Source organism: Vulpes lagopus, chromosome 3 (assembly GCF_018345385.1).
Source record: "Vulpes lagopus strain Blue_001 chromosome 3, ASM1834538v1, whole genome shotgun sequence".
Classification (NCBI taxonomy): Eukaryota; Metazoa; Chordata; class Mammalia; order Carnivora; family Canidae; genus Vulpes; species Vulpes lagopus.
In genome coordinates, this window is record NC_054826.1 from 127,872,404 (window position 1) to 127,900,312 (window position 27,909).

At 63.7% G+C, this 27,909-nt stretch overlaps 3 protein-coding genes across 16 annotated transcripts in view; 1 reads left to right on the plus strand and 2 right to left on the minus strand.

Annotated features, from left to right (window-relative positions):
• The window catches only part of TSC2 (TSC complex subunit 2), a 33,694-nt gene extending 23,691 nt beyond the window's left edge, over window positions 1–10,003 (minus strand). For 7 of the 8 annotated variants that reach the window (XM_041748714.1, XM_041748719.1, XM_041748717.1 and 4 more), the window contains exons 1-11: window positions 9,557–9,998; window positions 8,287–8,373; window positions 6,680–6,790; window positions 5,810–5,954; window positions 4,765–4,882; window positions 4,273–4,321; window positions 3,757–3,882; window positions 3,370–3,443; window positions 2,168–2,294; window positions 1,031–1,174; window positions 104–241 (exon numbers count right to left, since the gene is read on the minus strand). In XM_041748714.1, coding sequence (XP_041604648.1) covers window positions 104–241; window positions 1,031–1,174; window positions 2,168–2,294; window positions 3,370–3,443; window positions 3,757–3,882; window positions 4,273–4,321; window positions 4,765–4,882; window positions 5,810–5,954; window positions 6,680–6,790; window positions 8,287–8,373; window positions 9,557–9,694 — 1,257 coding nt within the window. In that variant the 5' untranslated portion in view covers window positions 9,695–9,998. Of the gene's footprint in view, window positions 1–103; window positions 242–1,030; window positions 1,175–2,167; window positions 2,295–3,369; window positions 3,444–3,756; window positions 3,883–4,272; window positions 4,322–4,764; window positions 4,883–5,809; window positions 5,955–6,679; window positions 6,791–8,286; window positions 8,374–9,556 lie in introns of all 8 variants that reach the window. The other variant, XM_041748712.1, reaches the window with a different exon arrangement.
• Window positions 10,004–10,132: 129 nt separating this feature from the next.
• On the plus strand, window positions 10,133–15,516 carry NTHL1 (nth like DNA glycosylase 1). 4 transcript variants are annotated; one of them, XM_041748722.1, is made up of 6 exons: window positions 10,133–10,288; window positions 11,170–11,408; window positions 12,124–12,294; window positions 13,124–13,283; window positions 15,124–15,229; window positions 15,301–15,516. In XM_041748722.1, the coding sequence occupies exons 1-6, from the start codon at window positions 10,150–10,152 to the stop codon at window positions 15,449–15,451; spliced, it is 966 nt and encodes a 321-aa protein (XP_041604656.1). In that variant the 5' UTR covers window positions 10,133–10,149; the 3' UTR covers window positions 15,452–15,516. The 4 variants fall into 4 exon arrangements, with proteins under 4 accessions (XP_041604656.1, XP_041604654.1, XP_041604657.1 ...); XM_041748720.1 differs by having other exon boundaries at window positions 15,124–15,516; XM_041748723.1 differs by lacking the exon at window positions 15,124–15,229.
• Window positions 15,517–16,070: 554 nt separating this feature from the next.
• On the minus strand, window positions 16,071–27,118 carry SLC9A3R2 (SLC9A3 regulator 2). 4 transcript variants are annotated; one of them, XM_041749353.1, is made up of 7 exons: window positions 26,818–27,118; window positions 24,218–24,418; window positions 19,145–19,324; window positions 17,970–18,123; window positions 17,853–17,896; window positions 17,337–17,399; window positions 16,071–17,123 (listed from the first exon to the last, which is right to left on the minus strand). In XM_041749353.1, exons 1-7 carry the CDS (start codon window positions 27,028–27,030, stop codon window positions 16,965–16,967), a joined length of 1,014 nt encoding a protein of 337 aa, XP_041605287.1. In that variant the 5' UTR covers window positions 27,031–27,118; the 3' UTR covers window positions 16,071–16,964. The 4 variants fall into 4 exon arrangements, with proteins under 4 accessions (XP_041605287.1, XP_041605289.1, XP_041605288.1 ...); XM_041749355.1 differs by lacking the exons at window positions 24,218–24,418; window positions 26,818–27,118 and adding exons at window positions 19,992–20,167; window positions 20,703–21,586; XM_041749354.1 differs by lacking the exons at window positions 24,218–24,418; window positions 26,818–27,118 and adding exons at window positions 19,992–20,170; window positions 20,703–21,586.
• Window positions 27,119–27,909: the final 791 nt, after the last annotated feature.

Sequence of the window (27,909 nt, forward strand, 5' to 3'; positions counted from 1 at the left end):
GGAGAGCAGTTCCAGACCCACAGCCGCTTGCCCAGCAGCCTGACCTAAACCCCCCAGCAGGAGTACCAAAGGCCCCGCCAAGCCGGGGGAGCAGAGGTCTTACCGGCCTCTGGTCTGCACATCGCTCAACCAGCTCAAAGTATCTCTCCTGAGAGCCGTGGAACTCATTCTGATCACACAGCTCTTCCACTGTGGTCAGCAGGTCGTGCACGATGGTTCTGAGCTCCGGGCTGTCCAGGGTCTGCAACACAGTGACATCCACTCCCCTCAAGGACTCAGTCTCAGAGCCCTGAGCTCACACGAACTGCCTCCAGACACCGCTCAGGCCTTCCCGCTGGGACACGGGGTGGGGGGAGGCAGCAGCCAGGCTGCTCTCACTCATCCGGGGAGGGAGGGCCCCAGGGAGTCCCGCTATGCCCACCCAGCAGGCCCCAAAGGGACTGACTTTGAGCACGTTCACGCTTCCCCCAGGCTCAAGCATCTTCTAGAGGCTTCAGGGCTGTGACCACCCAGCCTGCCGCCCCAGGAGGAAGCTAGCCTGGGGAGCCAGACTGAGCGACAAGAGGCTGGTCCCTGCTGAGTTCCAATCCTCCGCCCACTGGCCTGGCTGTGCACATTGGCCACCCCAGTGCCCCGGGAGACCCAGCCCCAAGCCCATGCTACACGCAGCCTCATCTGTCTGCACCCCTGCATGGCCACCATGTCCTCCTTCCTATCGTGGCTAGTACTTCCTCCGAAGCTACGCCAAAGCCACGGGCAGCATCCTGGATGTGCTGGGAACTATCTCCAGGGTCCACTCCCAGGCCACAAAGGGGAAGTGTGTATAACTCTTGGTCTTGAGAACCGCCAGCCCTGCCCCCAAGCCCCCCTAGGTATTGCTGCTCCAAACCCCAGAGCGGCCTTGTGAAGGCCGGCCCCCTGTACTGACCGGCGGGAGGATGCAGACATGAGTCAGAGTGCGCGGTGCGGGGGCCTCCTCTGGGTGAGGTGGGCCTGCCAGCCCGCTGTCGAGGCCCTCCCGGTGCCTCACCTGGAGCTGGTGCAGGAGGCGCTCCATGATGTTCAGTAAGATGTCCCAGGTCACAGCTTGCAGCTCCCTCCGGTACTTCTTGATGAGTCTGGTTATAGAGAGGACGATTTCATAGGACACCACCTCATTCGGACAGGTCATGGCCTAGAACAAGAGACCCAGAGAACACACAGTGGTCAGCCGCTTCCCACTGCTGCCCAGCAAGCCCCATCCCACGGCCCTCAGAGCCGAGCACGAGATTCCTTGGAGGGGCTTGCTCCCCACACGGATCTCAGGGGCCACAGAACTATCTTAGGAGCCCAGAAACACGCTTTCTACACTGGCTTCAAAGTGCTGGACTCGGGCAGCCCAGGTGGCTCAAGCGGTTTAGCACCGCCTTTGGCCCAGGGCCTGATCCTGGAGACCCGGGATCGAGTCCCACGTCGGGCTCCTTGCATGACGCCTGCTTCTCCCTCTGCCTGTGTCTCTACTTCTCTCTCTCCTGTGTATTCTCAGAAATAAATAAACAATTAAAAAAAAAAAAAGTACTGGACTCCGCCGGACCGGACTGTTCATGGCAGATTCTGGGCCACCGGCTCACCAGCCTAGCAGAACCTGGACGCTCCCCGCTCCACTGCCACAAAGCAGGAGCTTGGCAGGAAGAACCAGTGGCTCCAGCCTGGGCAGCTCCCAGGCATACATGCTACATCTCTGGCCTTGCTCTAGAGCAAGAGCAAGACTAGCACTTAACAAAATGAAACCATCCCCAGTGGGAATCTTTTTTTTTTCTTTTTTAAAGATTTTATTTATTTATTCATGAAAGAGAAAGAGAGGCAGAGACAGAAGCAGGCTCCATGCAGGGAGCCCGACGTGGGACTCGCTCCCGGGTCTCCAGGATCATGCCCTGGACTGAAGGCAGCGCTAAACAGCTGAGCCACCAGGGCTGCCCCTTCTGCGAGAATCTTGAGCAGTTCTAATGTTCATCCGCAAAAGATGAAATTCATATAATAGAACATTTGCTTGAAGATAGAACCAAGGGTCCTAAACCTTGTCCCCGAGTTGCAAAGCAAGGCCTCGCTGCCCACAGGCCTGCACTCAGCCCCCCAGTGCTGTGGGCCCCCCACCCCGCCAGCCTCTGTGGCACACAAACCAAGTCACCTCATAAAATGACGGCAACACAGATGTTGGGGAGTTCTTGAGAGAGTAGAGTCGGTGTGCTCCCCAAAGGGCCATCCCCACAAAGAACACAGCCCCTCTCAGCAGTGGGGCATCTTCCATGTAGGCTCTAAAAGCAATCCACAGCAAGACCACATGTCAGCGGAGCCCACACCACCTCCCTGAGCTCCCTGCTCTCATGGGCAGAAGCAAAGCTAGGGAAGAGGCAGTGGGCAGGGGACCCGGGCCTGAGCAACGACCCGATCCACTCAGCACTCCCGCCACAGTCAGTCCTGCTGCCGCAGGGCCGTGTCAGATGCCAGGGCACGAGGTAAAAGCAAGCCATCAGCCTCATGGTGCTCGAGGTCTAGGAAGCACGGATGTGAACCAAAGAACCATGTAAAGAGATGTCAGATGCTTCCCTCAGGTTACAGCAAAGAACGAGAGCCCAGGGCCATAAGGATAACCTCCCCAGGGCACTCAGGAAATGAGCAACCATGCTATATCAGCACACGCTCAGACAAATGAGCACAGCAGAAGGACGTGCCAGCCAGGGGAGCAGGTGTGTGCAGAGGCCTTGGGTGGCTGGCACAGCAGCTAGGACAGGCGGGAGGCCCACAGGCTGAGGCAGGGCTGGCTGCCCGGGCCTTGCCATGCTGGGCACTGTGGTTCTGATCCTCAGGGCAGGGGGAGCCATCACGGCTCCGAGCAAATGGTGCCACGGTCAGATGAGTGGTGGGAAAAGGTCATGTGGCTGCTGCGTGGAGTGGACGCCAGGAGCTCAGGAGCAGGTGCAGGAGACCAGCAAGGAGAGCGTGGGGGCCCAGGGGGCTGGCCCTAGGAGTGCACAGCCCTGAGCCACCCCTCAGGGGCAGAAGCAACAGGACCTGTGATGGTCTGGCCGTGGGACAGGAGGCCTCGGGCCTCCTACCAGTGTCCGCGCTGACACAGGCCCCCTGGAGGAGGTCCGAGTGTGGGAGGGCTTATGGGGCTCAGCACTGAATGTCCTGACTTCACAGCAGGAGGAGAGCACAGGAATCAGGCACAGAGCACATAGCTGTAGCTGCAGAGCAGGCTTCTGGAGCAGCCACCCCAAAGGGACAGAAAGCTCTCGGCTACCCCCACCGGGCATGGGCCCACATTGCAAGCCTCCTGGAGGAGCCTCGGTGGCAGCCGACCCGTGCCCCGAACCCGCGCACACTCGCCTGTCCTCCATGATGCGACACATGTTGTAGATGGCACTGTGGCCCAGGTGGGTGCCCAGCAGGTTCCGCATCAGCTGGGAAACAAAATGTACCGCCCTGAGAGAGGGGCAGATACCGGCCCGGGACCCAGGGGCCAGCCTCGTGCCGCCATCACCCGGAAGCCCTCCACGTCCAGCCAGCTCTCCGCCACCCCCTCCCAAACCCGGAGTTTTCAAAATGCCAAAACCCTGGCCTCAGCTCAGCCACCTGGAAACTAGAAAATGCTACTGGGCTCCCCTCAGCAGGCTATTCACCCTGGCCATTCACAACACGGCCCTCGTCCCAGCTACGTGCTTTTAACGTCACCCTGGAGGGAAGAAGCCTCCAGAGCAAGGCCTAGACCCCCACCTTCCAGCAAGGCTCACAGAGCTCCTTCACGTTGATGGTGCGGCACAGAGTGACAATGAACAGGGGGAGGCTCTCGGCCGGCAGGCAGTTGTAGCAGACAACGGCGTCCAGCACCTGCAGGGAGACCTGGTGGGGGGGACAAGGGTCACGCCAGTCCTGCCCCGCCTCCCGCCCGCAGCAAGGGGACACCCACAGCCTCCCTCCCACCCTGCTTTGGTTGCTGTCGCCCCTCCCCCTTGCCGAAGCAGCCTTCCAGAGAACCAGAGGGGGCGAGCACCACTGTCACGGAGGCTCACGCCATCCTGAACTGTGACCCCACTGGCAGAGGTCGTCCAACCAACCACTTACTGCAGAGCCCTGAGCACCAGGGAGGCAGAGCCACCAGCCCGGGGCCCCACGACCAGTGAAAGGCAGTGCGAGGCTAGACCCCAGAGCCCCGGGTCTCACGCACCCCCGACCAGGCCTGCCCAGGAGGAGGATGAGAGGGACCGTCCCCGGGGAGGACCAGCTACAAACCTCTATGTCCACGGATGACACAGTCTGGACGCACAGCAGGCAGATCATGCTGGTGGAGGAAGGGCAAAGTCAGAGGGAGCTTTCCCAGAAGCCGCATGGCCACACATCGCGCTCTGGTGACTCTACAATCATCAAGCAAGAGGCTTGACCCCCTTTGAGCTCCACTCACCCCCAGACAGGCAGGTGCCCGCTCTGGGCCACCGCTGCTCAGTGCTGGCTATGCAATACCAGCAAGGCCCAGCCCCTGCCCTCACGCCTTCTGCAGCGTTTGAAAGAACGGCCCCAGAGATAATAAGAAGCGCTAGCTAACGTTATGGGTCTGTAAGAAAGAAAACGCTATCGTTCTATGAACGTGAGCAAGAGGCAGCCACGCTGCTCCCAGCTTCTCCGTTTGCTTGCTGATGTCAACAGCTTTATCCACGCCGCGGAGCTACATGCGGTGCCCAAGGAGCACGACTACCACCAGAGGGACGTGATTGGAACTCTTCTTACTGGACCATTGATGCAATGTACTCATCCAGGTAACAGCTGTTGAACTTGACCAAGTTCACAAGCACCAGGAGGAATTCGGAGGACAGGCCGATGTCCATCCACTGCAGGACAAACCCAGCTGAGGGGGAAGAGGAGGAGGGCACTGTACTGTCTACTCACCTCCTCCCCAGGAGAACACCGCAGCTCCCCCACTGCTGCCCTGTCAGCGGACCCCACGCACAGGCCGACGGAGGCTCCGCTGGAGCCCCAGCGGGTCAGCTTGTCATGGACTGTGGCACGTACAGCCCCCAGGACGCGCTGAGGGGGTGTAGGCTGAGGGGCAGCCTGGGGCCCCGGGCCTGGGCTGGGCAAGCATCCCCGGGCACGTGTCTAGATGCAGATTCCTGCCCCCTACCCCTCCCTGACACTGTCTCAACAGAGACAGAAGCCACACTTGGCCACTGGCCAAAAAGCCTTAGAAACCTGGGCAGTCGGCCAGTGAGCACCTGTCAGAGCCAGGCGGCCAGCTGAGGCCCATCTCAGGGCCCCAAAAGTCCTTCTTCCTGCGCCCACAGCCATGACATGGAATCTCAAGACCCACGGATACGTCACCCCATCGGGACAACAGGGAGGAAGGCCAGCCAAGGGGAGAGCTGGGAGGTCAGGCCTGGGGCACAGAGAGGCCCATGAAGAAGACACAGTGGGGTGCCCCACCTCCAGAAACCTCAGGGCGCCCCAGATAAAGCACGGGCTGACACCTGGGTCGCCAGCATGCTCTCCCTACAGCAGGATTCGGACCACCTGCTGCCCACCAGGCGGTCTCACTCCGCAGGGATTCTGAGACTGCAAGTCTGGGCTGGAGCCCAGGACTGTCTGTCTCTAACAGGCTCCCCAGGAGCCGCTCTGGTTGGCACTCCCGTGAGCAGGACCTCATGGTGCCGCGCCCCCTGCAGGCCATCCCCGTGACCTGCAGCACATCCTCTGCACCCCGGCGGCCTTCTGGCGCCTCCGGGTTAAATGGGACACCCCAGGCCAGAGAAACCTCACACACCAATGTGGCACCCACCCAGTTCTTCTTCCAAGTAGGTGATGTGTCTCCCATTGTCCGTGAGGGCCTTGAAAACTTCCAGTCTTTCATGGAGGTCTTCATTAGCGGGGTAATCCTTGATGGCCCTAAAGAACAGAGCCCGGAGAACGCCCAGGCGGTCCCCCTGCAGACAGAGGCGCTCCTTTAGTCCTGCCAGCAACCCCGACCAGCTGTGAGCAGTCCAAGAAGTACAGTGGGCTCCCTTATCCCTCCCACAGGAACTGACTGTGAGGGACACGTCGGGCACGTCCCGACGTGTGGGGCTCCAGATAAGGGGTGTGCGTGTGTGCAGCATCTACTGTGTGGGAGCTCTGGGCACAGAGTGGACACAGCAGGGACAATGCAGTGCCAGCCCTCCCAGGGCTCCTGGACAAGAACAGACATCCTCATGTCCACCAAAACAAAAATGGTCTGACTGCACTAAAAGAGGACAGGCCTCTCCGAGCAGCAGGGGTGTGGACAAGAGGGAAGGGAGCCTCCCAAGCAGGAACGGAGAGGCCACCTGCGGTTCTAGAAGCTCAGAGCAGCATGGCCAGAGCCTGGCGCACAGGGAGCCACAGGCAGAGGCCCAGGGCAGGGGCATGAGGGCAGCAGGACTGGGGAACCACCCATCTCTCGTGGTGGGCACGTCCCCCATTGTTTTGCATGAACGGATTCATCTACTCCCCAAGATGTTCCAGAGGAGGAAGGAACAATAGGCATTCCCATTCTACAGGAGAGGAGGCGGAGGCTCAGTGACTCCCACCAGGGTCCGAGGCTGCGGGGCACATTCCAGCTGTCTACGGCCCCCCAGGACCACCCCTCATGCCCAGCCCAGCTCCACCAGCGCACGACCCCGCCGCCCATTACCTGCCCCTGCACGATGGCCTTCAGCAGCGCCAGCACCGCATGCCGGGCCTCGGGGGGCCGCTCCGGCTGCAGCAGGTCCGCGACGGCCTTCCAGAGCGCTTCTACTGCATGCTGCCGCCGGCAAAGAACAGCGGTGAAGGCATGCTGGCCCCCTCGACTCGAGGCTCAGCACCACGAGCCAATGACGGAGCAGGACACTTCTTCATAGAACTCCCTCCCCAGAGCCCCCCCCCACCGCCCCCGCCCCCGCGGACCCGTCACAGCCCCCATGACCCTGAGCCTGACGAGGGGAATGACTCCAAACTACTTCAAACCCACGCAGGTCCTGGCTACAGGCTGGGGGGCAGCGGGCCAGGGGAGCTGTTCTGGCTGCCCCGCAGAGGTTGGCCAGGGGTCCCCCTTGGGGGCTGGCTCAGACTTGGGGAAGAAAGCCACTGAAAGAGTCTCAGGACCAGGCGGTCCCTGGGTCTGCAGCCTGACACAGAAACCCCACTGCCCTGGCCTCCCGCTGTTGGAAGCACACCACACGTCTGCTGCGCCTGTGCTGCCCAGAATTCGCATGGCCTTCTGGAATCTGCCTCTGCTAAGTCCCACACCCAGGGGGTAGCTGGGTCCTGTTCCCCACAGCCACCTCGAATCAGTCTCTCATGCCACCTTTTCTTCACGTTAACCATCCCATGCCCCCTTCAACCTGGGTGTTCAGACCACTCAATCTTTCCTGGGCTCACTTTTCCCAAGAAGGAACTAAAAAGTCCTTTAGATGTTGCCTGACCAACAACCTGACCGTGTTCAGGATACTCTGGAACTTTCACCTCCTTTGTCCCATGCACAACACTCCTGGTGACACAACGTAAACCCCTGACAAGATGCAGACACAGACCCGGTGGACTCTGACAGCCTCTCAGGCTCACCTGTCCATCGGCCATGAGGCCCCCCTCCTGTACCTACACAGGCAACTTTACAGACATGGGTGCCTACCCTCGCCTCTACCCTTGATACCATAGAGCCTGCATGTTTCAGGTGACCTGCGATGTTGTGCATGCTTCCCCTCCCCCTTAGCAAATCCCAATCCGCTCGCTCCATGTCCCCTCCCAAGTTGCCCATACGAGCTGGGGGCCAGGCTAGAGCAGAGCCCTGCAGGTGATCTCTGGACCACTTCCTGGTCTGTCTTCGAGATGCCCGGAGAGGGCCTGCAAACACCTGCCCGAAATAAACACGCTCACGTCTGTGGGGCTACTCGATGACACCAGCCAGACACCACTCCCAAAGAGATACCAGAAAGGGCAGGCCTGGAGTCAAACAGCTTCCTGATGTACCCTTACCTTCCCTGTAACACGAAAAGACCAGTGAGCACGGCTATCTGCAAGTCACTACAGACACTTTGTCGGAACTGCCGGGAAAAGCTTCATCCCTCTACTCCCCACCCCTGCATGTGATGGACCCCAAAGGGTTGGGCTCAGCGCATTTGCAGAAGCTTCCCCATCACTAAGATGCAGGTTAAGCGTCCCTAAAATGGAGCGTGAGTTAGCGCCAGCAGGCAGCTGCCAACCCGGCTCCTAGAAAGAGCCGTCAGACTCCTCGACAGCAGTCAAATGAGGCGGACCTACCTCTTCAAATTTCTTTGTTTTTGCAACTTCGCAGATCTGCCCTATCACCCGGATGCGATTGTTGATGCCGCATTCAACACTCAGCTCCTGGCGAGAGACAAAGGGAGAAAAGGGGCCAGCGCTCAGGCAACAGGGCTCCTGAACCGCCAGTCACAGACCACCCTGAGGATCGTAGCGCGTCTCCACGCTGCAGACTTGCCGCGGATCTTTCTGCAATCGGGGATCACCAGGGTTTATGGCCCCGTCTCAGCTGAGAACACTCTGCTTCTCTTTTTCACGTTTCTTTTTATTTTTATTTTTTTTAAATTTATGATAGTCACACAGAGAGAAAGAGAGAGAGAGACAGACAGACATAGGCAGAGGGAGAAGCAGGCTCCATGCACCGGGAGCCCGATGTGGAATTTGATCCCGGGTCCCCAGGATCGTGCCCTGGGCCAAAGGCAGGCGCTAAACCGCTGTGCCACACAGGGATCCCACGTTTCTTTTTATTAAGATAACGTTCACGTAACAAAATTAGCTCTTTGGACAGCTTAAACCTGTACCATGTAGCTTGTAGCATATTCACAATGGCTTGCAACCAGCTCCACTAATTCCAGAATATTTCCATCACATAAAAGGGAAACTTCACGCCCATTAGCACTCACCACCTCCCCATCCCTTCAAACCCTGAGACACGCTGATCTACTTTCCATCTCTGTGGATTTACCTATTGTGGACATTTCATAGAAATAGAATCACACGTTACGTGGGGACTTTTGCGCCTGGCTCCTTTTGCTTAGCACGTTTTCAGCGTTCATCCACATTCCGGCACGTGTCAATACTTCATTCCTTTCCTTTTTTGCCAAACAATGCTCCACGGTGCGGACGTGATCACGTGTCATCTGTTCACCAGCTGATGAACGTTTTGGTTGTTTCCCAACAGGAAACTTTACGAGCGCAGACACAGCGTGTATGAGACACATGTGCCGGGATGCGGGAGAGGGGATCAAACACACGCCAGAAAACGGAGCCCTGCGAGTGCCAGGAGCTCAGGTTACGGTTAACACCTGGCAACACCTGGCCATAGCCCTAATCACCTGTGCAAACGACTGCAACGCTTAGGCCACCTGGTCAAGTAGGTCTCCCTGCATCGACAGCTGGGTACGAGCTCACGCGTGCTGGACCAGGTCCTCATCGTCCTGCCTTCCTGATCCTCGGAAGGATAGGCGGACAGGCTTCCCCAGCCCCGCGCCAGCCGCATGCCAGCCAACCTGCCCGGCAGCTCACTCACTCTCAGGATGTCCGCCGTGATGATGAACTCGGTCTGCTTGCCCTCTGCTGACCTGGGGTTTGGCCTCGGTGTTCCCAGTCCCAACAGAATCCTGAACTTCTCCTTCAGGCCTGAGTCTTTGCTCGTAGGCTTGGCCATGGTGGGCAGGGACGCGGCGAGGCCGCCTCTGCGCAGAGGAAACAGGCAGAGGTCTCAGGGGCAGCGCCCCCGAAGCCGGGTCTGCGCGCACGCCCCGCCCGGGGCCCCGAGGGCCTGGAGCACCGCCGGCGGCCCGGGAGCAGCGGGCCCGGGAGGGGCGGGGACCCGGGCGGCCCCTCGCACCCGCTCCGCCTTACAGCCCAGGTGGCTCGCGGCTCCAGGCTCGGGCTGCAGTGGGTGCGGCCGAAGGCCCGGGCCGCCACTGACACCGCGGGGTCCACCCCCGCGCCGCCGCCGGAAGCTCGATCCGCACTTCCGGCGGCGGGCCGGGGCCGAGGGTCGCCGCCGGGCTTGCTGGGAGTCGTAGTTCCGGGCTGCTCTCCGGCAGAAAGGCAGGGGGCCGGAGGGGGCGGGGCGAGAGTCGGGTCACGTGGCGGGGCCGCGGGGGCCGCCGGATGTGTAGTCCTCGGGACTCTGGCTTGAGCCTGGCCGCCGTGAGGATGATGACCCGGAGCCGGAGCGGGGGGCCGGGGGCCGCACCGCGGCGGGGTGGGGAGGAGGCGGCCCCGCTCCAGAGGCGGGAGGCGGCTGCAGGTACCCTCGCGCCCGGATCGGGGCATGGGGAGAGGCGACGGAAGGAGCCTGCCGGGGCCGGTGGCTGGGAATCCGAGTCGCCCCCACGTGGGGCTCTGGCTCCCACCCTGCCCCCTGTGCAGGGGCAGGGGTCGGTCCACACGGACCGCGTCCCGGTACCCGCCCGGGGATGCTGCACTCGTGCCAGACTTCTGGGTGCAGACCAGCCTTGCTCTCTTGGCTGCTTCCCTCGTTATGGGGGGCCTGGTGCCCAGTCCTCGCCCCCGCTTGAGGGATCTCCGCGGGGCGGGGGGGGGGGGGGTACCGGGAAAGGGCGCGCCGTTCTGTGTATTGTGCAGGCGTGAAGGACCTGGCTGTACAGGACAGGAGGGGCGGTAGCCAGACCCACAGGGCCCCTGCACCCTGTCCTTCAGGACACCGGAGGGGGACTCCTTAGGCACCCAACCAACCCTAGCCCAGGACACAGCTCCATCCTGAGGGAAGCAGAGCAAGGGGAATAAGCAAATGGCAGCGCCCGCTGGGTAGGCAGGAGCCCTGAGGCTGGGATGAGTTTGGAGTTCGTTGGAAGTACAAGAAGTCAAAGAGGAGTTTTAAACAGACGTGACACAATCTGATTTGGGCGGTAGGACTTGCTGTCTGGCACCGTGTGGGAGCTAGATGGGGGACGCACCCCTTCCTCCTGTTGGTAGAGTCTGTCCTGTGCCGACTCAGACTCGGTAAGGAGGGCAGTGGCATCAGGAAAGCTGACCTGCCCCCGAAGCACCCGCAGCTGTAGCAAATGATGGATGGTCATTGAATGGATGATGAAGGGAGAGAGCAGGCAGGGCAGCACCCACCCCCACCCCCACCTGTGGCCCCTGCTGAATGGCATATTTTTGCAGAAGGAAAGAAAAGCCCTAGCCTTGCAAAGCATCAGCGGAAGACACAAAAACTGAAGGTGGCCTACGAAGCCCCAGGTCACGAGAAAGGAGAGAGCCACAAAGCCCTGGAGGCACTAGGTTGGGAGCCCCGGGACTGGCGGCAGCAGCTGGAGAATATCCGCACCATGAGGAGTGGGAAGGACGCCCCCGTGGACTGGCTGGGGGTTGAGCACTGCCATGACCCCAGCGCACCCCCGAAGGTAGGCAGGGGCCGCACCTGCCTGGTGACTCCCTTCTGGACCAGACACATGCCTCCTCTGAGGCCTCTGGCTGCGCACAGCCTGACCCGTGGCAGCCCTTGGCTGGCACCCGAAAGGAAGGCAGGCAGCTTGTCGAGGGGAAGCGCCTGAGGCCCCGAGCAGGGAGCAGCATCACCTGCTCGGCAGGGCAAGACTGCCTGCAGCTTGGGGTTTCGTGCTCTGCCTTCTGCCAGCAGAGTCCTGACACACCAGGAGTCTTCGTAATGTTTCCTGAGAGAGAGAGAGCTCCTTACACTTCACTGGCTTGGAGCGTGGTCTTTAGACCAACTTGATCCTAATCCCAACCCCACTAGCTGGGACCTGAGTGCACGGACTTCTTTGGGCTTCAGTTTGTGTGTAAGATGTGGCTTTATCCACGGCGCCACAGCAATCACGGTGGGAGGCGTTGGTTGTCAAGCATGGCGATGATACATTTACGTCTCCAGGTGATCTTTGTAAGGCAGGTACTGTTATCGTCCCCAAGTTATGTAGGGAAAAAAAGCAAAACAAGCCCAGGCTGGATGCCTTACACAGTGCGTTGGCCAGAATGGCTGGGAGGCTGTCGTGTGTTGGCCAGGGTCATGGGTAGAGGTGGTCTAGGGTTTGGCTAGGGCCTGGCCCACACTGAGCTACCTAGGACCTGTCACTGCCCTGGTTCCGGTCACTGTGCCAACAGGTGCAGAGGTACCAGCTGCTACTGTCACTGATGCTCTCCAGCCAAACCAAAGACCAGGTGACAGCAGGCGCCATGCAGCGGCTGCGCGCTCGCGGCCTGACGGTGGACAGCATCCTACAGACAGACGACGCCACACTGGGCTCGCTCATCTACCCCGTAGGCTTCTGGAGGGTGAGCCCACCGACCTGGGAAAGATGTCAGGAGGCTGATGGGAGGCCATGGGGTACAGGAGGCCAGGGGTGCCTCTTAGGCCACAGGGACCCGGATGTGAGCTCCCAGTGGAGCCCCCTGCCCCTCTGGCCAGCACACGGGGCCAGGACCATTGGGCCTCTCTCCTTGGCCTTTCCTGTTTGCAGCCCACCCCTTCCTTCCTCCACCTCCCCACCCGGCTGACTGGCGCTTCCCTTCCCCCCTGAGGCTGCCCACCGCCTTTCCCTTTGTTTACTCCGGGCCTCCCTGGAGTGCGTCACCCCCTCCCTCTGGAGCCCCAATGGGCCACAGAGCGCTGGGTGGCGAGTAGGCGGGTCTGCTGAAGGCGGCCAGGCGGGTGCGGCTGCTTCCCCTTGGCACTAGCGTGGGCTGCAGTTTGTCAAATGGGTTTTAAATAGCCCTCTCCGCTTGGGCACGGAGTGGGAACCACCCAGCTGGCCTGGCGGCTGGCGGGGGAGCCCCAGGCTCCAGCCTGCCTTCCTGAAGGTCCAGGTGCTGCTGAGCTCAGCTCCTGGCACGGCTGGCCTCTGGGGGAATGATGGGGCAGGGCACCTGAGCTACACCCCACACACGGGTCACAGGTGCAGGCCCGCATCAGGCCTCCCCAGTCTCTGCTGCCCTCGGCTCACCCCCAGCTCCTAGGGAGACAGGGGCACACAGGTGCCCCTGAGTGTGTCGTGAACAGGTGACAGGCAACTCTGGACACCTGTGGGTTTCCCTTGGGACTCATGTCCTCCGGTAGGGCTACACCGTTCACCTCTGGGGCTGACCACCCCTCTCCATCTTTCAGAGCAAGGTAAAGTACATCAAGCAGACCAGTGCCATCCTGCAGCAGCGCTACGGCGGGGACATCCCAGCGTCTGTGGCGGAGCTGGTGGCACTGCCCGGCGTGGGTCCCAAGATGGCACACCTGGCCATGGCGGTGGCCTGGGGCATTGTGTCAGGCATCGGTGAGTGGCGTCCACACTGTTGGAGGGCAGGGCTGGCCACACATCTGTGACCCCAGGTCTGCTCCCCCACAGTTTAGCTCAAAGGGTCAGAAAGATGTTTCCAGCACTGAGGTAGGCCTGGCCCACCCATGGATGAGGGCTAATGGGAGGAGTTCCCATCTGCCTAGCACCTACTGTGCACTGGGCTCTGAGAGAGGCCCTGGGCGTGGACTCAAGGCCTGTGCTGTGCAGGAAGAAAGATGTTGAGCAAATAACTGCTTACCTGTGAGGTAGAAGCGTTCGTGCGGGGGCGGGGTGGGGGGGGTCATGCATGGCAGTGTCAGAGCTGAAGAGTAAGGGCGGGCTGGCCAGGCTAAGAGGCAGAAGTGCCACCCAGGCGGGAGGAACAGCGTCTGCAAAGCCAGCAGGTGGGAAAAAGCCAGTAGAAGAAGTCTCAAAAATGAGCATAGGCTGGTGGGGGAGACAGTAAAGGCAGGGGAACCCCAAGAGAGGAGGAGCTGGGGGGAGCCCCTTCCGGAATCTGTTTCCTGACCGTGGTGGTGTCTCTGAAGATGGACCCTGGATCAGGGGGGCTGCTTCATCAGACCTTTGCTCAGAGTTGAGCTTCCGCGGCCACGCAGCAGCAGGCCCGGCCAGCGCAGAGACCAGGGCCTGAGCCACAGCCTCTGCGCCCACCTGGTGCTCCTGCTGCTGGCGCTGCAAGAGGGCAGAGACTCCCCAGCACTTCCCCCGCTCCTAAAGCCTCTGCTCCCTGGGGTGGGGACCCTTCGTGTGGGCAGGGGGCAGGCAGGGGGCAGGCAGGGGCTGAGGGCCCCGCTGTGAAGCCAGGCTGGAACCCAGCGGCCCCGGAGACCGCGGTGAGCCTGGTAGGGGCCTGGACAGAGCTTGCCCTCCCCTCCCCCACCCGCAGCCGCCAGCCTCTTGCCAGCCTCTCAGCGTGGACACTTGAGCTTATCTGGTGGCTGTCCTCAGCTGCCCGAGGCCTGAGTCCCAGGAGGGGTCTGGAAGGTCTGTGGGGGAAGGGCCCACAGCCCCGGGAACAGGACTTTGGCAGCAGCAGACACACAGGAGGGGAGTCCGAATGTCCCCCTTTCTGGATGTCTGCAGGCGCTCAGTTAGCAGCCCAGGGCTATAGCCACAGCAGCCAGTGTCAGCACTGCCATCCCGTCCCAGCCCAGCCGAGTGACCGAGAGGCAAGGTGCTTGCTCTCTGAGCTTCGGCCTCCAGGCTAGGAACATATGCAGGGCGGGCAGAGCCTTCCTGGAGCTGCCCGCGGGAGCCTCCCGGTGTGGGGAGGCCCTGGGCCGGGCCTCTGGGTGGCAGGACAGAGCTGAGGCTTGGTAACCACTGTGGGCCCCCCACCCCGTGTCCCCAGGGCACCCTCAGTCAGTGTCTGGGGAGGGAGCAGGTTCAGGACTTCCTCTCTCTTCTGGTGGAGGCCCCCGTGAGCAGGTGCCAGGCCGAACCCTGGGGTGGCCGGCCCAGGGGAGCTGGGACCCTGCCCCCGCTAGGTGACAGCTGCAGCTGGCCGGCCCATCCTCCCTGTGCTGTCCCTGACCATGCAGCGGTCGGTGCAGTGACCTCAAGGTGGCCCGCTGGACCCAGCCCTGAGCACCCGGCCTGGCACAGCCGGCACCTGGGCCGGGAGCTGCCGCTGCTGCCTATCCCCCAGCTGCAGGACCCGAGGCCTCTGGCTCAGCTGCTGCCCCGCTCTCTGCAGTTCGGGGCCCTCTGGAAGCCCGGGGGTGGGAGGAGGGGACCCTGGGCCTGGGCTCGGGGCTGTGGGCAGGGAGCCACCCGGTAAGTGCACCCCGTGATGACCCAGTGCCGCCTCCACCAGCGGTGGACACACATGTGCACAGAATCGCCAACAGACTCAGGTGGACCAGGACCATGACCACGTCCCCAGAGAAGACGCGCGCTGCCCTGGAGGAGTGGCTGCCCCGGTGCGACAGGGTGGGGGCTGGCGGGGCTCCCCTCTGTGTCCCTCCCTCACTGACCTCCCTGCCCTTCACAGGGAGCTGTGGGGGGAGATCAACGGACTGTTGGTGGGCTTCGGCCAGCAGACATGTCTGCCCGTGCGTCCTCGCTGCGGGGCCTGCCTCAACCGCATCCTGTGCCCCGCTGCACGGAGCCCAGAGCCCCTGACGCCCGCGCCTGCCCCCTGATGCCCGCGCCTGCCCCCGCCGGGGAGCCGCAGCCTGTCTGTAATAAACCCTGGGAGTTGTTCGCATTGGGGTCTGGCTGAGTCTTCCCTGGGGCGCGGGGCAGGCTGGGAGCACGTGCGTGACTGCGTGTGGCCCTGTGCGCATGTGAATGGGGCTGCCTGGGAGCCCAGGCTGGGGACGCGACCCTGTGGGCCATGGGTGGGGGTGGCGGGCATGCGGGAGTCTGGGACGGAGCTGGACCGTGGGAGCCAGCTGCAGCCAGCTGTTAGGAAGGCTGCTCGAGACCTGGGCGGCTGGCTGGGAACCCAGATGGACACCCCCTCCTGCACCCTGAGGGCTCTCGGCACCAGGAGGCCCCACCCTGAGGCCACAGAGCCACCTGGCCTCCAGTGCAACACCTTTAGCCCCAGGCTGGGCACCCCAGGGTGTGAGACCTGCCCTGTGTGTCCCCTCGGGTGGAGGCGGGAAGGGGGGTGCAGAGGGAGAGCAGAGCTGAGGGGTCAGGCCAGCCCCCTGGATGGAGTGGGATGGGGCTCTGCTTCCAGCGGCTTCTGCCTCCCTGCCCAGACCACGGGTCCCCCCACCACGAGGGCTCAGGAAGGGCAGAGGCAGCCAGGGGTCTGAGGAAGGCCTGTTTATTCAGAGGGCGCGCATGCGCTATGGCTTACAGGGCAGACAGCAGTTGTCAGTGGGGTCAGGGCCAGGAAGAGAGAATGGGTGCGGTCCCCTGGGGGCAGGCTCTCCCACGCCACACTCCCCCTGCCTGGGGACTAGAGGCCCGGCCAGAGGCCCCCCCCCCCCCCCCCCCCCCCCGTCTTCAGGCAACCCAGGGCCTCCATCCTCGGCCCCTCCAGCCCAGACCACCAGTTCAGCAGGGACGTGGGGGCCTGCCAGGGGCCCCCCTACAGCAGGGAGGAGGCCGAGGGGCAGCTCCTCCAGCCACAGTAGGCCTCCCCCGGAGCCCCCACAACCACAGCCTGGCCCCTCTGTTTCTGTCCCTCGAAGTGCCCAGGGCTCCCACTTGGGACGGCTGCTGCTGAGGGGTGGGGAGGAAATGGTTTGCAGAGAAAGGTTTGTTTTATTGCAATTACTTAGGCGTCCTACGGGGGTGGAGGCGGGGGCAGGACTCTGGTATTAAGTGGAAACATGTGTGGAGCTGGAGCTCTTTTTTTTTTTTTTTTTTCTTGTTTTTGGAAGAAAAGCAAAAACACAAATTCCTTTAAGTCAGCAGCCTGGGCAGAGCGGCAAGGGCCGGGCCCACGGTCACCACTGCCTCTCCCTGTCCCTCTCTAGCCTCGGGGCCCCCTCTCCCCCATCCAGCACCCCGCAGGTGGGGGGTGCGGGACGGGGCTCACGGGGGGGGGGGGCACGCTGGCTCCTGGTGGTGCTGGGACCAGCACGGCGTCCGGGGGTGAGGAGGCCCCCTCCGGCCCACAGAGGCGTGGGGACCCGCAGGCTGGGCCCAGGGCCGAGCGGGGGAGGCCGGGTCACCGGCAAACAGGCAGGGAGGGGCTCAGAAGTTGCTGAAGATCTCGCGCTTCCGGTTCCAGTCCATCTGTGGCGCCCGCTTGTTGACCCGGGTGGCTCTCGCCTTCTCCTTGGCTTCGGCTGCTGTGGGGCTCAGATGGAGGCCGCTCTCCTGAAAGGGGTCACGCTTCCAGGTGTTGCTGTCCTGGGGGCAGGCAGAGTGGGCAGGCAGCCAGCGTGAGCCTGGGAGGCAGCTCTCCGCAGAGGCCGGGTGGTGGGGCTGGGGCAGCAGGCCCGGGGCTTCCTGGAGGCGGTGACCCCACTGCCCAGGCTGCCAGCCGCACAAACACCCACCCCGGCCTCTTCCCACCCTCCCCCATGTGTGGGCACCGCAGTGAGGTGGGCGGGCACTCGCTACCTCAGTGTCCTTGTCTAAGCCAGGCAGATCACTTCGGGATGAACACGCTGAGCCACCGTTCAGCTAGGAAAGCAAAGACACGGTGTGGCTGCAGGGCCCGTGCCCGGGAGCTGCCGGTGCCCACGCAGACGCGCTCGTGCACACACATCAGAGCCGCATTCATTCTTCTGTCTGGCAGTAGGCACCGAGCCTGGGCAGGAGCCGCGGGTGCTGCCGAGGGCGGGAAGCCTGCCCCTGGCCTGCTCACTACGGAATCACCCCCATGAGCATCACCTGGGGTGAAGCCGGGGCCGCCTCCCGAGGAGTGACGCAGCATGACTGCAGCTCACCGGCCAGCAGCCTCGTGGGGTGGGAGTGGGGCTGACCCAGGCAGGACCCGGAGTGGCTGGCAGGATTGGGTCTCGCTGTCACACCCACACAGGGAGATCTTGAGGTGGGGGCACGAGCAGGTCTGGGGATCCCTAGAGGGGTCCCAACAGGCTCCTGAGTCCACCCTGTCCATTCCCACCCTCTCACCTGGGCAGGGCTGGTCCCATTGGTGACTGGTGATGGCAGTGGACCTGTGGGGACAGCGTGTCAGTGGCTGGCCAGCCCCCCATGCCACCTCATCCCCAGCCCCAGGCGGCAGCCCACCTTCCACATGCTCCTCAGTAGGTGTGACCCGTAGCCGCTTGAAGTGCTCATCCGTTTCGGGGTCCACCACCAGCAGCCGGGCCTCATCCTCCTGTGCCTTGATGCTGGCGACCACCTCTGCGTGGCGCAGCCCCTCCACATTCTGCCCATTCACCTGCCAGCAGCAGCGTGAGGTCAACCCGGCCCGAGGTCAGGCCCCCGCGGGCCCCTCGAGCCACCCAGCCAGGTGTGGCATCAAATATTCATCAATGTTGTCACCAGCCGTGGCAAGAAGAGGAATGCCAGCTCAAGTTCCCAGCATCTCTCCCCAGCAAGGACCTCACTGCCCAGAAACACCCGGGGCACACGGGCCAGACACACACATGTAGGGACACGGGCCCAGACACACACCCGGGGCACACAGGCCAGACACACACATGGAGGGACACGGGCCAGACACACATCCGGGGCACACGAGGCCAGACACACACCCCAGCGGCACACGGGCCAGACACACACATGGAGGGACACGGGCCCAGACACACACCCGGGGGCACAAGAGCCCAGACACACACCCCAGGGCACACGAGGCCAGACACACACCCCAGCGGCACACGGGCCAGACACACACATGGAGGGACACGGGCTCAGACACACACCTGGGGCACATGGGCCAGACACACACCCGGGGCACACGAGCCCAGACACATACCCCAGGGGCACACAGGCCAGACACACACCCGGGGGCACACGAGCCAGACACACACATGGAGGGACACGGGCCCAGACACACACCCCAGGGCACAAGGGCCAGACACACACCCCAGGGGCACACAAGCCAGATACACACATGGAGGGACATGGGCCCAGACACACACATGGAGGGACACAGACCCAGACACACACCCGGGGCACACGGACCAGACACACAGGGGCACACGGGCCAGACACACGCCCCAGGGCACACAGGCCAGACACACACCCTGGGGGCACACAAGCCAGACACACACCCGGGGCGACACGGGTCCCAACACACACCCCAGGGGCACACAAGCCAGATACACACATGGAGGGACATGGGCCCAGACACACACCCTGGGGGCACACGAGCCAGACACACACATGGAGGGACACGGGCCCAGACACACACACCTCGCTTGGGGCCCCCAGCACCCCAAAGCCTCCACAACAGGTACCTCGATGAGTCTGTCCTGGGCGCGGAGGCCAGAGTGAGCGGCAGGCGAGCCTGGGTCCACAGAGCGGATGTACTGTCCTGGCCGGGACTTGTCACTGTGCAGGTTGAACCCGTAACCTTGGGGGCCCTTTCTCAGGTGGCAGAGCCGAGGGCGTAGCTCCCTGGGGGGCCCACCGACATCCTGCAGGCGCATGAGACCAGGCTCAGCACTGATCTCCAGCCCCCAGGCCTCCCCCACCCCGCCCCCCATCTGCAGCTGCAGTGGACGCAAGCCGGAGGGAACCCTAATTCCAGGCTCAACATCCCCCCGCCGGGCAGCCCCAGCTCACAGGACAAACACTCTGTACCCATGCCTGGGTGCCCCCCTTAGGCCGCCTGTGCCGGAGCTCCAGCTGCAGGTTCCGGAGCAAAGCCTCACTCTCCAAACCCAAAACCAACTTGAGGTGGGACCAGGGGCTTGACAGGGGTGCTGACAGGATCCTCTCAAGGGCAGCGCTGAGCACAGGCCGGGGTCCTAGGGGCAGCCAGGCGTCCTGGGCCCACTGGCCCTGCGGGGGCACCCCTCACCACCTCCCTCCCCCGAGTGTGAGGCTGACGTTTGTTTTTTCTCCCAGTGGCCTCCATTGGGCTGGTGGCAGCGGGCTGTGTTTGCTTTCACATTCCAGAGCAAGCTGGAGCCACCCCCACCCGCACAGGGCCCAGCGGTGGGGCGCACAGGCTGGAGCCGGGCCGGAGCCCAGCGAGGAGGCCACGGGTGTGCCCTGCCTCCACCCTCCCTGCCAGAGCACAGAGGCCCCCACGCCCCAAGCGTCCCCCCATCCACAGGCCAGGGCCTCGCCTTGCTTTACCTCTGGCATCCTGCAGCGGGGCTCTGGGGCAGGGGCCGGCGGGCAGGGGCCAGGCCCCGGGCCCCCTCCCAGCCGCAGCCCTGGCGGTGAACAGAGCGCCCAGCAGCCGCAGAGCGGGTGCTCAGTTACACGGGGCGGTGGCTGGAGGCGGGCGGCGGCGGCTCGGGTTGCCCGGGCTGCTGGGGACGTGGGGGCGCGTGCAGGTGAGCATGTGTGGCATGGGGGTGCTCCTGAGGCCCTCCCTCCCCCGCCCACCTTGCCCTCGCCTTCAGGGAAGGTCTCCGGCACCTGCCCCTCAGCTCCTCAGCTCGGGCCACCCCCTGGCCGCTCCCAGCCGCCCCCCCAAGCTCCATCCAAACCCCCAATCTGACCACAAGGGCCCTGGCCCGCTAGCTGGCCTGGCCGGGGACCCAAGCACATCTTTTCTTGCAGGGCCTCCCACTGTCCAGAATGCCCCTCCTCTGGGGTCCCTTCCCTGACCCCCGAAGCCACGCAGACACGCTCTTGGGATCCCCGCCACAGGCCCCCACCCAGCCCCGTAAGCCCAGGAACTCAGGGGACAGGGCTCCTGCCCCTCAGTGTCCCCGGGGTTCGGCAACATGGGCTGAACGGATGGGTGTGAGACCCCCAAAGTTCTCCCCCCACCCCATAGAGACTCATCCCCTCTCCCCAACACTCCTGGGGGCCCAGGCTTGGGGCCCCACTCCCCACCCTGAGGTGCCTCTCGGATATAGGCTGTCAGAGCAGGGATCATCAGCAGACAAGTCCTGGTCGGGAGAGGTGCGTGGGCACAGACACCAGACTCCAAACGTACGCTCACAAACACGCTACATGGCAACACGCGGAGACACACGCGTTGGAGAGAGAGGACAGCGCCCTGGCGCTGAGTTGTCCAGACTCTTCTCACGCCCTCCACAGTGACCTCTTAGGCGGGTCTCTCAAGGCCCCCAAACAGGAAGCAGGACTGCGGGAGTATCTGGGGAGGCCGTGAGGCCAGGCTGAAGTCACATCCGGGTTTGGGACCATCCTGGCCATCCATCCCCCTGCCTCAACCCAGTCCGGCCACAGCTCCCGCAGCTCAGCACAGAGGCCAGGAGGCTTCTCTGCTGAAAATTCCTCTCCTGCTGATCAGCATCCAAGGAGCACCATCCCTGGCACCAGATGCTCACCTCGAGAGGCTAAGGGGGGGGGGCGGCAGGCAGCGTGGAGAGGCCCAGAGCAGCAGTGGGTCAGGAGGGGGCGCACACAGGCCCAGCGCATTGCTCACATTCCTTGCTCCCTGCTCTGGCTCCAAGCACTTCCTGCCGCCTCCCAGCCAGGCCCTCAGGCTCCCACAGGCTCCCAGCTGGGCAGCCCAGAGCTGGACAAGCCCTGGTCTCACAGCTGAACCCTTGACCAGACAAAGAAGCTGGCATGGGGGTACCCGGGGAGCCGGGCTGTGCCCCCCAGATGGTGACTCACCAGCCCTGGCAAAGAAAGGCCCCCATTGTTGCTCAGGGTCCAGCCTGCTTTCAACAGGGTCACTGGGGTGTCCCAAATCCCCTCTCCTGACCCTGGGGACATGGGCTAAGCCAGCTGCTGGGGTCCTCATTGCCCACACTGCCCCCACCCAGCCTGACCTGCACAAGTGCCCAGGATGGTCTCTGTGGAGGGGCTCCTGGGGCCGGGGCCGGCGTTGTGGCATCCCCAGAGCGGGCCATGGGACACACGAAAGAAGTGGCAGGCAAGGAGTGTCCAGCTGGAGTGGCCTGAAGTCTCCGGCCAGCCCTGGCCACCACCCCATTTATCTACCTCCCACTGTGGCCCCGGCTCCCTAGGGATGGGTGGGGACGGGGGGCTGAGTCACTTTGGGGAGCAGGGTGGTGGCTGAGTCCCCCTCCCCTGCTCAGGCCCCGGCTAGGCACCCCCCTACTGGCTAGGTTTCAGTCCCAAGAAAGGAAGGAAGGAAGCTGCTGGAAGGCCCTGCCCTGCTCCCAGGACCCGGGGCTGGGGAGACAGAGAGGCGAGGGAGGGGCACGGGAGGGGACCACGGCACCAGAACACAAGACAGTCCTGCTGGGGCTTCCAGAGCCCTCGGGCAGCTACAGGCCTGTATTCCAGGTGGTCACCCCTGCAGGACTCTCACTCACTCCCTCATCAGGCCCCACGGGCCTCTAGGACGGGGGTGGGGGCCCAGGTTCTGGCACCACATCACGGCCCTGGCGTGGCAAGCTGCCCCGTCTGCTTAGGGGCTGTCCCCTACCGTCACTGTCAGGACCAGCTGCATTGCAGCTGCAGCCTCCCCAGCCTGGTCTGGCCTGGGGCTGAGTCACCACTGATGAGGACCCTACAGCACCTCGATGGGAGGGGCTGGCCGGCATATCAGCGGTGTCCCCAGCCCCACCTCCCACATCCCAGCTGGGACAGAGGAGAATGAGCCCAGAGGACACATGGGCCCTGACTCCCGGCTTGGCCCTTACTTCCCACGGGGCCCTGCATCCCACACCGAAGCAAACCCCATGCCCCCCACCTGGTGGTCCTGCCCCTGCAGCTCTGCTAGAGCACGGCCCCCCAGCAGGCACCACCCTCCCAGGCACCCCGACGGCCAGTCCCTTCTGTGGAGCTTGGCTGAGGCCTGGCTCTTCCTTCTGACCCTCTGAGCCCAGCCAATGGGACATGGGGTCCCTAGCCAGGAGGGAGGGGGTAGATCCCGTCCCCTGGGCCTCCCCAGACCTTCTGGAGTCCCTGTCCCCAGGTCAGCCCCTACCACAGAGCCCCTGCCAGTCGGGCCCCACTTTGTTCCTCTGAAAATACGCCCAGAGGAAGCCCCCTCCTAAGGCTTCCTGCGGCTCCCAGAGCCTGAAATAGCAGAGGGGGAAGGTCCCACCCCAGGACAAGGTGCCTGAGCACCCCACCCTCCAGATAAGCCCCGAGGGCGGATTTTTCCACAGGAAGGTGAACTCAGCGTTTGTGTCTAAATCAATGGACAAAAAGCCTAGGGGGGAAGGGCACTTCCTCCACGAGCCAAGACGCCTGCGAAGGAGCAGGGCTCTACGCCGGAGCCCAAGCACCTCAGCCCAGCACCACCTTGGAGCCACACAGCTGACCCGATGCTCCCCACTCGGGCCCTAGCCACTCCAAGGGGCTTTCGGGCCCAGAGAACACGTCCTGAGGCTTCATGCCCAGGCCAGCGCCCAGGATGCCATCCCACCTGAAATACCACCTGCCCCCAGGGCAGTCCCCAGAGTGCGCTCCCAGGCTTCAGCTCTCACGCCGGCACTGGCGTTGGGCCAGTGGTTCTGAGGGGGATCCGGGGAAACCCCTGGGATGGAATCCTTCAAAGAGAGGCTTCAAGAGAACCGAACAACCGGGCGCCGAGGGGTTTGGTTGAGTGCCCGACTCTCGGTTTCAACTCAGGTCACGATCTCGTGGGTAATGAGACCGAGCCCCACACCAAGCCTCCCCACAACGAACCCCAAGTCAGGCTCCAAGCCCAGAGGGGAGTCTGCTTGGGGACTGTCTCCCTCTGCCCTTCCCAGTGCTCAGGCACATTCTCTCTCTCTCTAATAAAATAAGTAAATCTTTTAAAAAAAGAGGGTGCAGAACAAGCTCTTCCTGTTGGCCTCCTGCAAGTAGGAAGTCCTGCTACCCAGAAGTGGGTAGAGTAGCACGCACACACATACACACACATGTACACATTTATTCCAGCTCTCCGGCCTAGGGTGGATGCAGGAAGGGAGAAGTACCCCAAGCTGAGGACCCAGCTGAGTGTCCCGGCCACCCCCCACCACGCACTGTGCACAGCGAGGGACCAGCCCTATCTCCCAAGGATAAGCAGGCTCCTCAGACAGACCGACACCTGCCCCTGCACAATCCGTCCCGGGAGGTCCCAGCAGACCCCTCCCACTTCCCTCAGCCCCGGTGGGCCTCCTCCAAGTGCCTTCTCCTAGGCCAAGCGCCCTCTCCTAGGCTCAGCAGCTCTCACGGGCTTTCTGGGGAGAAGGGAGGGGGATTGGGCCAGGACCAGAGCCGGGCTGCCCTGAGTCCATCTGGCTTAGAACACCAGCTGAGGGTCGGAAGAGTGGCCCCAAGTAGCCAAGAGGGTAGTCACCAGAGGCCCTGTGAGGCAGAAGAGATGGAGACAGAGACTTCTGGAGGTTACCAGAGCAAGAGACTGCCTGCCCCCAAGAGGCGGGCACAGAGGTTCCGGGAGAAGCCAGGGTGTCCCTCTGCGCAGCCTGCCGTACCTTCTGGCCCGCCTCGGAGCTGAGGTTGCTTGCACGTGCCCAGTCCGGCTTCGGCTCCCAGGGGTCGTGGGTGGGCGGAAGCCCTCGCTGGGCCATCTCCTCTGTGCAGGTCAGCTGCCGCCGGCGGAGCTCCTCGTCTGTCTCTTTGTCCACCACCAGCAGCCGAGTCTGGCCTTCCACAGCCTTGATTCTCTGCACAACCTGGGCCAGGCAGGTGGGGAAGGGGGCAGGTCAGCCGTCAGCACTCGGGGCAGCACATGGACAGTGGCACTGCCCAGGCCTGGCCCAGGATCGCGGGCAGGCAGTTGGCCTACCAGGGGTGGGCGGCTGGACCGAGAGGCCCGCGGGCCCCGCCCCCCACCCCCAGGGCTGCGGCCGCTCCCTCCCTCTTCACCCAGGGCTCCTGACACAGGGTGGCAAGGGCTACAGGGTCACTGCAGGGAATGGCCTCAGTCCAGGGTCTTGTCCGGGAGGGGCCGGGAGGCTGAGGGAGGCAGCTGGTCTGGAAGATGGTGTGCGGCCAAGCCTCGGGTTCTCAGCGTGTGAGTGTGTGTGCACATGGGCATGTGCGTGCGTGTGCGCACGGCCGTGTGTGCTGCGTGCAGCCATCTGTGTCGGGGTCTGTGTCTCAGTCTGGGTGAGGGAGCGAGGGGTCTCTCTAGGTCCCAGTCTGGGTGTGGCTGCACTCCCTGCCGTTCTTCTCCGTCATCAAGTGTGGATGTCTAAACCCCTGCCTCCGGGTCTCCCGTTTGCCTCTAGACCACGAACACCTGTGCCTGGTTCCTGTGGCGCGGCACCTGCTCAGGCACCACACACGACCTGGTGAGCAGGGTCCAGACTGGCAAAGGGAGGCCACCTGTGGGACAAGTGTGGCCTTGGGGTCATCTGCCTGTCTGTGCCGGGTCTGTGAAGTCTCTAGAGCATGTGGCTGACCATGGAGCACGCATGTCAGGGTGCACCCTGCAGGGAGGAGCAGCCGTGCCCACTGGGCATTGGGGTAGGAAGGACAAGACCCCCGCCCCCACCACGTCTTGGGGGAGGGTGGAGAGGGCCCCCATCAGCTGCTCGGCAGAAGCTGTCAACAGATAGGAGAGTGAGAACCAGGCTGTCCTCCCCGTGGCCCTCCCCTGCCCCCCCCCTTGGTGAGAGCCAAGGAGGACCCCAGCTCCCTGCTGCTTCCTGGCTGTGGGACCCAGGCTAGACACCTGATATCTGAAAGTATCAGTTTCCTCATCTGTAAAATGGGAGCTGGAACTCCTGGACTAGGAGGCAAAGGTGCCAGCGCCCACCTCCTCCCTCCTGAGACAGTGGGGCTCTGTGTGTTAAACCAGCACCCGGGGTCCTGGGAGAAACAGGTGCTCCCGGGGTAAGAGTGGCTGTGACCATTAAACTAAGGCCAGGTGCCACTCTGCCAGCCCCTCCCTGTGGTCAGTCAAGCCAACACCTCCGGCCCACACCCCACCCTCCTTTAGCAAACAGCTTTTTCCAGTTGACACTCTAGGTGGAAGACGCAAGGAAGGCGGACAGATGGATAGACAGGGGCCGCAGGGGTGGAAGCAGGAGAGCAGCTGCCGGTCCGGCCAAGAACCGGTTTACGGGTCTCTAGGTCCCAGGGCTAGCCACGCAGACAGGCCACAGGCTCATGGGGGCTGGGGAGGACACAGAGATCCCTGAGCAGAAAGGGTGGGGGGAGGCTGGACTCAAGCCACTGGGAGATAGACAGTCCCCAGGGAGCAGAACCTGCAGCGCAGACCCTGCCCTCCCTCTGCAAGAGGCAGGGGACCGTGGCAGTGGCCCCTGCAGGGCCAGGCAGCCTCCAAGGGGAGCAATGTGCTGCCCCCAGCAGCGACTCTGAGACACCCAGCCAGCGTCAGCCAGGACACACATTAGCACATAGGCCTGCCAACACACATTGGTGACTACACGTAGGCAGGCATGCACACACACACACACACACACACCCAGGCATGCAGACCTGTATATTCACACACACACACACACACACACACACACAGTCCAGCACACATACAGAGCCTCGCTCACACGCACCCATCCCCACATGCAGATCTGTCCGTACACGTGCACACACCCAGGCGTACGAACCTGTATATTCACACGCACAGTCCAGCCCCTGCACACATGAGCACGCACACACATTCCCTGACACGGGCACCTACAGGTGTGCCCTTACCGTGATGCCCCTCAGGGACACCCCGGCAGATGCGTGCAGGCGAAGGGGACCCCCATGGAGACTTTACACACCCGTACCCAGCTGGGGACACAAGCACGTGTGTACGCTCACGGGAAAGCACCGAGGGCCGCCAAGGCACGGAGACACCCCCCCCCCCCCAAGGCGCCTGCCGCCTCCGCTCCGCGCACACGGAGGCCTGGGCAGGACTGAGTGCCAGGGCCCAGACAGGAGCCGCAGTGCGGGCCCTCCCGCCGGGCTGCCCTGCGCTGCGGAGCCAGCCGCCCGGGTGGGGGCGACGGAGGAGGCCCGGCCGCCGCCCCCCGCGCAGCCCCCGCCGCCCCCGAGGAGCCCCGCGCCCCCGCCGCGCGCCGAGGCCCGCGCGCAGGGGCTGCCCCGGGAGGGCACCCACCTGGTGGTGCGTCTCGCCCTCCACGTTGACGCCGTTGACCTCGACCAGCCGGTCCCCCGCGCGCAGCGCAGCCGCCTCGGCCGGCGAGCCGGGCTCCACGCGCCGGATGAACTGGCCGCGGCGGCCCTTCTCGCCGTGCAGGTGGAAGCCGTAGCCGTGCTCCCCGCGCACCAGGCGGCACAGGCGCGGCCGCAGCGGCTCCGGGGCGGCCATGGCGCCGGCGGCCCCCCGGCCCACCGCCGACCGGCCACGGCGCCCACGCCCGCGGGGCCGGCACGGGGCGCGGGGGGCGGCGCGGAGGATCCGGCGGCGCCCTCGGCTGCTCCCGCTCGGCTCCCGTCGCCTCGGGCTCGGGCTCGGGCTCGGGCTCGGGCTCGGCTGCGGCGCCGCCTCCGCGCCGCCCCTTCTCCGCCTCCTCCGCGGGTCCGCCCCCGCCCCGAGGCCCGGCGCGCCCGGCCCTGCCCTCCGCGGCGCCCCGCCAAGCCCGGGGGCGGGGGGCGGGGGGCGCGGGGCCCAGGGACCCCTCTGCCCCGCCCTGCTCCGGGCAGCCTCCCCGCGCCGCCGCCTTTGCCTCCTAGTCCACCAACATGTATTGAGCACCTACTGTGTGCAGCCTACTGCGAGGCTGGCTCTCGCAGGGGCTGGAGGGAAGGAAAAAATGTCACAGCTCTGCCCAGCACCCTTGGGAACACGCCCTCCCCCCACCACGCAGTCCCCCTATCTGGATCCCTCCTGCACTCAGAGCGGCCCTGGCTCCACACAGTCCCAGGATGCTCCACGGGACAAAAAGGGGAGTTTGGGAGTTACAAGGTAGCACCCCCATATTCTAGGGGACTCCGCAGCTCTCCCCGGAAGACCGATGGTGCCTATCTGTGCCCGGGTTTATTAAACACAACCCCTCCCCACCACACACGCACACCTCTCTGTGCCAGGGCCCCTCACCTGTGCCCCTGCTCATCCCAGAGATGAAATGTACCCAGGACTTTGGCCTCTGCCCTCTGGCTTGTGATCAATGCTCACAGAAGCTGTTCCCATGAGCTGGGGTGGGGGTGGTGGTGATCCCCCTCTGCCCCTCCCTCCATCCTTCTCCTC